The sequence below is a fragment of the Miscanthus floridulus genome, chromosome 16, assembly GCF_019320115.1.
Source record: "Miscanthus floridulus cultivar M001 chromosome 16, ASM1932011v1, whole genome shotgun sequence".
NCBI classification, from domain to species: Eukaryota; Viridiplantae; Streptophyta; class Magnoliopsida; order Poales; family Poaceae; genus Miscanthus; species Miscanthus floridulus.
In genome coordinates, this window is record NC_089595.1 from 26,766,665 (window position 1) to 26,773,971 (window position 7,307).

Genomic DNA, 7,307 nt, shown 5'->3' on the forward strand with positions numbered 1-7,307 from the left:
TTAGTAGCTCTAGGACCCGTGTGCACTGCAGAACAGTGGGAATCTTCAGATAGATCAAATTGCTTCAGGCAGAGTGAAAAACCACTACCACCATCAGATACATCAATTCTCAGTCCTTGTTGTGGATGCACACATGACAATTGTGGAAGCAACCGAAAGTGACAAACCATATGGAGTGACCCAGAAATTGGCACAAAATAATTCGAGTTATACAACGACTAAGCAGTTTCTGAGGAGCATAACTGGAGCACAACAACCAAACACAATTCTGGCTGAAACTTGGCTGAAACTGGCTGAAAACACTGTTCTAGCTGAATTGTTGTGAGAGAAAAACACCGTTTCGGCTGAAAAAAGAAGCCGAACAAACCGGTTTCTGGTAAGCCGAATGGGGCCAATACTTTCACCGTTGAGAGTACGGACAACATTGTGCCAATCTAGTAGAAAAAAGTGAATATAGGAGTGAAGGGACAAGGCCATAGGAGAAACTAGTAAGAGCATCTCCAACAGTCCTCCAATACAACTCTCCTGATAAGATGGTATTGGGTAGCCCAATACCACTTTCTAGGTTTATTGGGGAAGTTGCTGTAGCAGTACCCCAATATATCTCCCCAATATCCATATGAAAGATAGGTCCCATAGGAGTGTAAGAGAAAATATGGTTGAAAAGTGGTAGTTAAGATGATACCCATAGTATTAGGGAAGTTGTATCTCCCCTTTCTTTGAGGGAAGATGAGGAAAATATTGGTGGAAAAAAAAAAAGCCCAAAGTATCGGGAAACTGCTGGAGGAAGGGGAGGTACTTGGGACTGCTGGAGATGTTCTAACAATCACAAACTATAGCAACTGATCATCCCCAAGACTTCATCAGAACAACCGAGATTCTTCCTTTTCCACCATTGCCTCTACAATGACTAGTTCCCCACTACATCAACCGCCTTGTCCAGCAGGATTCAAGAAAGAGGGTGGCCACGCGATTGTGTAAGGATAGGTCAGCACCCGCATGGGCTCCACGTTTGGCAACTGCTTCAGCTTCATAGTTTCAAGATCAATGGAGAAGAGATGATTCCACTGCCGAAAGAACACAAGGCCAGCGGCCACCCCGATGACATCAACCTCATTCCGGCGGTATGACTGGAATAAAGGATTGGTCACCACCGTCAGTACCTTGTGGAACCTCATCGATTTCTCCACCCGCCTCCATGCCATCCCACCCCCACCGTCCGCCGTGCCTGCCCACACCTCGACGCGGAAGCCGCTCATGGTGAGCAGGTGGAGGACATTGACATCCTCCTCTTCACCCCTGTCGACGGCGACGAAGGGAAGCTCCCAAAGGCCAGGCGGGAGGTCCAAAACCGAGAGCTCCATGGACGCCGTGCTGAACGCCACCATGCGCTCCCCGCCCTCGAGCCTCCAGTACAGCGACCGGTTCGCCTGCATCACACGGGAGCCGGCGGCTAGATCGGGCTGGCACGCGATGCCGGCGACGTCGGTCCAGGAGAGCTCGCCAGAGGCCAGGACCAGCGCACGCAGCTCGGGCGAGGCGGAGTCCCGCGAAACGCAAACCACCCGGAACTCCGACGAATCGCCGTCGTCGGCGAAGAGGCCGTACCCGACGGCGCGCCCGGCGGGAGGCGCGGGGAGGGAGAGGCAGCGGCGGGAGATCGGATCCGCGATGGCGAGTTCATGGGACCCCAGGTTCTCCAGGAGAAGGCGGCCGTTGCGATAGTCCAGGTGCTTCCACGTGTCTGCGCCCTGGCCCAGACAACCGCCGCCGGGAAGGAAGGAGAGGGCGAAGTCGCCACCGTCGGCGGCCGCTGCCGCAGACGACGACGAGGAGGAAGCAGAGATGGGTACGAAGTGGGGTTTGCCGCCGCGGCGGTTGGAGAAGAGGATGAGGCAGCCGAGGAGGCGCGGGCAGGAAGAGGGGTGGCGGCGGCGGAAGCGGCGGAGGAAGGGCGCGCTGCGGGCAGCGCGGAGGAAGGGCTTGCAGGCGGCGGCTGCGCGGAGGAGGTCGACGGAGGCCGGAAGGCGGATGAAGACCTCGCGGAGGAGGTCGTCGCCCAGCGCGACGACGGGGGCGCCGGCCGCCGGAGCCATGCGGCGATGGCGCACCTCGGCCGGAATCAGAGTGGGTGATGGTGGTGGGCAATGCCTCGTTGCTGGTTTGGGGCTCTGGGCATCCAGTGGGAAATTTGGGGGTGTGTGTGTGTGGGTGGGTGCGCTGGAGGCTTCTGAGCATTATCCCAGTATCGCTCGTGCACTTGTTGTGTTTGATGTCTGCCTCGTATCTTTTTTTTTTTTCCTCTCATTTATCGCATAGATCCCTCTTCTTGATTCCTATTTTTCTCGCGACGCAGAACGACACAATGCGCCTATAATACAGAGGCCTATATGTCATACATTTAAAATTTCCATCCATGTATGTAACCAAATAAGATTTCATCTCCTACTGCACCAACAACAAAGACAACCAAACATGATTAGATGCACGGTTTGAGCATGCATCTCACCATCCTGGACCGGCTCTCCATCCCGACTCCCATCACCAAAGGAACCAATCACCCCATAGTGGGCCATAAGCTTGAGAGCGTCTTTACCGGTTTTTCCGTATACTCCCTCCATCCGAATGCAATTATCCGTTTTAAACTTTGACTAAATTTTATATAAAAGTACAAATGTCCGTGATACAAAATAAATATTGTTAGATTAGTTATAGAATAAATTATAACAATAAATTTATTTAGAGACCTAAATGATAAAATTATTTACTATAGACTATCAGCCTATTCGGGAGGCCGTATCGTATCGTGGATCATTTACTGCTGGCTGGTTTGGTGTGAGAGAAAAACACTATTCCCGACTGGAAATTTACGATCGTTTACGAGCCAGCGAACAGGCTGTATATCAACTTAAGCTAAATTGACCGGCGCGGAAGCACTGAGTATATCTATACCTATTAATAAAAAGATAAAATTTCAGCCTTTTTTTTAATGGTCTGGGCCGTTTTTCATCTGGCCCATTCCTCAGCCCAACTGTCCCACTCGTTCCACGGCCCTCTCCCTCGCTTCTCTGGAAAAGCCCACTCTCCCTCACCCACTCCGCTCTCCCTCCCCTCCGTCTCTCCCGCACGGCGCGGCACGGCCCGTCTCTCCCTCCCCAGCTCCGTCTCTCCAGCCATGCCCGGCGTGCAATCAAGGCTGGATTCCATCCCTGTGCGCCTCTCGGCTCCCTCCGAAGGTGGCAGCCGCGATCCGTGCGCTCGTTCCTTCCTCTTGGAGGCCGGCGCGACGCGGCTGGAGATCGGCGGCGACGCGGGCGCATGCCGGAGTAGCGTCTCCTCGCTGGGAGATGGACGGCGGCGCGGGCGCAGGCCGGAGGAACGTCTGCTCGTCCTTTGGATCCAGGGCGCCCAGCGCGGCCACAGCCGACCGGCCGGCCGCCCGTCGTAGGCCCCCAGGCCGTTCCCCTGCGGGAACCAGGCTGCCGACGCCGCCATGTTGGTCATCGGAGTCGGAGCCGGAATCGGATCGGGAATCGAATCAAACATCACATCTATGGTATGTTACGAACTCCCCGTTCTACACGAATTCCTTTTGCTTTTTTCTTCGGTTGGATCTTCTATATAAAACTAGAAGGTGCTATTGCGATTTCATCGCCGAGCAGAACAATTACTTGATCTCACCGAGCAGGGAAGCGCCTCGACGAGCAGAACAAGTACCTAATCTCGCCGAGCAGAGAAGCTCCTGATCTTGCCGTACAAACCTCACCTTCAAATTCTGATTTCGCCGAGCTGAGCAAGAACCAAATCTTCTTGCCGAGCTGAGCAAGAACCAAATCTTCTTGCCATACACACGATCGACAAGGTTAGCTTCCTTACTAATTGTTCTGACGACCAGACGCTGCAGCAGGTTATACATACTGCCCCACTATATGCATGCCATGTCAGGCTGTCAGCACTACGCGTCCTGTGTCGTGTTTGTCCTGCAGCGATTTCACTTCAGCTTTCGCAGCAAGTTGGTGTGGTGTTGTTCCGTGCGATTGCTTGCATTGCATACGATGCTACTATTATTGGATTGTTAATTTGCAAGTCAAATTGGATATAATTGGCTCATTGATTTTAGTTTGATAGAGGTCTGCTCGGAAGCTCCATGCTGATCGGCTGATGGCATCAGCTGGCCTGCTCTCGGCATTGATCAGCACACATAAGAACTGGAATTCTTGTTGAAGCCTGAAGGTACATGTTATAGATACCACATCATATGATGAAATAAAGCTCTGATTAGAGCGATAACTAAGCGTTTCCTCTGGAAATTTAGAAGCTCCTAAAACTGATACTGGTCCTCCGGGGAATGAATGAAGTTTAATCTGATTCATTTGGGGCGTGTTTGGTTCGTTGGTTCCGAACGAACATGCTTCGTGGGGTGCAGAGTCGGAGCGTTTGGTTGGCCGGAGGAGCGTTGGAGCCTGGCTGGCCGCATGCAGGAAGTGCCGTCGGGCCTGGCTCGGGGGAAACGCCCGAATCGGCCGTTTCTGCTGGGCCAGGCTCGCTCGGTGCAGCTGTTTACTCGACTAATGATGTATCAGTGTATGATTAGTAAATATCAAGTGATATTAATTTGTTTTAAAGATGTTTAAGACATAATTAGATAAAATAAGAACTTTTAGAGTGTATTTGTACAAAATAAAAATCATAATCATAACCTTATAATATTTTTATCCCATGCAGCATATCTTCGTACATGCAACCAAACAGCATCTCTTCTCAGCCAGGCTGAGTAGATACACTCAACCAAACATGACAGCGTTGCATGTGCTCAGCCTGTCCCATGTGAGCCTGGCTCTCAGATACGAGCCAGGCTCTACTGCTACACGAACCAAACAGACCCTTGGTGGACCAAAGGATTTATTCTGGTTCATTTGGTTGGACCAAAGGATTTTGTGTGTTTTTTTCAGCCATCTTGATCATTCAATATTTTTAGTTCTTATAAAAGTATATCTGCTGCTGCTGTGTATGATTGAGTTCAGACTTGTTGGTTCGTGTGCCCTTAAACCCGGCTTGATCCGCTTCTTTTTTCATCCAGAACAGTGTTTTCCTCTCACAAATTCCTCTAGATTCATTCAGATTCCTCCAAGCGAACGGGGCCGTTGAAGGCTGAAGGTACATGTTATAGATAGCACAACATATGATGAAATAAAGCTCTGATTAGAGCGATAACTAAGCGTTTCCTCTGGAAATCTAGATGCTCCTAAAACTGACTGGTCCTCAGGGGTGGAATGAATGAAGTTTAATCTGATTCATTTGGTGGACCAAAGGATTTATTCTGGTTCATTTGGTTGGACCAAGGAATTTTGTGTTTTTTTCAGTCAATCTTGATCATTCAATATTTTTTGTTCTTATAAAAGTATATCTGCTGCTGCTGTGTATGACTGAGTTCAGATAAGATGATCTTGCTTTCCTCCAACTACACGCTAACAGCGTACTGTTTAGCTTCATCTTCATAGTTCTCAAATCAAAAGCATCGTCGTTGAGACTCACCTGCAACCTTGAGCTATCCATGTCAAATTAATTTGGAGCAACAAGATGCATGTCTGTTCTCCATATATCAAATTAGCCATCACAATTTGCTTCTCATCTTTGGTGAAGGCATATGTGCAACAACCGGAGAGCAGTAAGCTGAAACTTGCACAACTGGAGCAGGAACTCCAGAAAGCTCACCAGCAGGTAACACTTTCTTGGTTGCATGTATGTTTACTGAGTGCTTGAAAAATAGTACCTTTGTGCTGTTATTTTGACTCTCTTTGATATTACTTTCAGGGAATCTTCATTTCAAGCTCTGAAGATCAAACCTATGCCATGAGTGGAAATGGAAATATTTTAATTTGTTATATCTGTGTAGCTCTATGTGTTTCTGGATTTAATTAATCTATCTTGATTGAGTGCTATCTTTATCCTTAGAAGTGCATCTGAAATTATAAACTTGTTGCAGGAGTGTTGACTTTTGACATTGAATATGCTAGATGGCTAGAGGACCAAAATAAACAGATAAATGAGTTGAGGACTGCAGTGAATGCTCATGCAAGTGACAGTGATCTACGGCTTATTCTAGATGGCGCAATGGCACATTATGATGAAATATTCGAGGTCAAAGGTGTTGCTGCAAAGGCTGATGTATTTCATATACTTTCAGGCATGTGGAAGACACCTGCTGAAAGGTGCTTCCTGTGGCTTGGGGGTTTTCGTCCATCTGAGCTTTTAAAGGTGACTGAAATTTCCATTCTCAGTCATTTGTTTTTCCTGTGCCGTCACTGGGAATTTAAGGTTGCTGATTTCTCAGCATAATTCAAAATTTCAGCTCCTAGCGAATCACCTCGAGGCCCTAAGCGGGCTTTGCTACTGTACATATTTTACTCCCCAAGAAGTAGTATCTTAAACAGATCATAGCCCTTGATTTTCAAATCAAGCAACAAGATATATTTTTAAATGCTATACATTTATATAATTAAAAATAATGAAAAAAACAAAGAATATCTCAGCTGGACTTTGCTTTCCTTATCCTGACGCCGCAAGCATGGAAAAACAATAGGGAAAAAAAATCCTGTCACGGCAAATCTTCATCCGAGATCTTTGCTAGGATATTGTGCACATGTTATGTTGAGATTGTTTGCCTCGTATGAACGTACAAGAGATGCATGCCATCCATGACTTCTTTTCGCAGTTGTGTGCTTCAAGTTCTCTGTGGCTTGCTAGGCTGCGTGAATAACAAAGGATCGTCGCTGTTTTGAGTTCCCTGTGCAGGTTGTTTGGAATTTTATGGCGTGCAGGATCCCAGCGACGCATTGGAGGTCTCCTGTTTGTCCAAATTGTACTTCAGTGGTGTACAAGTAGGTAAATCCTGCAAGTTATGGTGATTTATGGGTGCGTTAGCAATAATAATTAGAGAAATCAGGATCAGAGCAGCTTTTGTTGTTTGTACTGGTTAGAGATTTTAGTCCTAAATGCAAGTCCTGGGACATGGGGGCACAATGGAAAGAGAGTCAGAATAATAATTTTAGCGTGAGTAATGGATGTTCTGTTGCCGCTGTGTAAACGTGTGTACTGTACACTAACTTGCTGATCCACGTCGGCGGTGGTGTGGTGCGGCTGCGGCCGCCATCGGGCTGTCGCTGGGGTTCAGCGGGTCATGGTTGTGGCAGGGGTTGGTGCTCCATGTCGATGACATGAACCAGCTACATTTTGATGTTCCCGCTATAGGCAGACAAAGGAGAATTCAAACGACCAACTCCTTGCAAGAATACAATCGGATATGC

The 7,307-nt window shown here is 48.3% G+C and overlaps 1 protein-coding gene and 1 long non-coding RNA gene across 8 annotated transcripts; one reads left to right on the top strand and one right to left on the bottom strand.

Moving 5' to 3' along the window:
- Nucleotides 1-859: 859 nt before the first annotated feature.
- On the bottom strand, nt 860-2,216 carry LOC136513016 (uncharacterized). The gene has a single exon (XM_066507016.1). It carries the CDS (start codon nt 2,094-2,096, stop codon nt 927-929), a length of 1,170 nt encoding a protein of 389 aa, XP_066363113.1. The 5' UTR covers nt 2,097-2,216; the 3' UTR covers nt 860-926.
- An 862-nt stretch (nt 2,217-3,078) lies between these two features.
- LOC136512771 (uncharacterized) lies at nt 3,079-7,074 on the top strand. Of its 7 annotated transcripts, none has more exons than XR_010773199.1 (4): nt 3,079-3,556; nt 3,632-5,721; nt 5,815-6,258; nt 6,796-7,074. It is a non-coding gene; the product is annotated as an uncharacterized lncRNA (long non-coding RNA). The 7 variants fall into 7 exon arrangements; XR_010773200.1 differs by having other exon boundaries at nt 3,635-5,721; XR_010773202.1 differs by having other exon boundaries at nt 3,080-3,862; nt 4,121-5,721.
- Nucleotides 7,075-7,307: the final 233 nt, after the last annotated feature.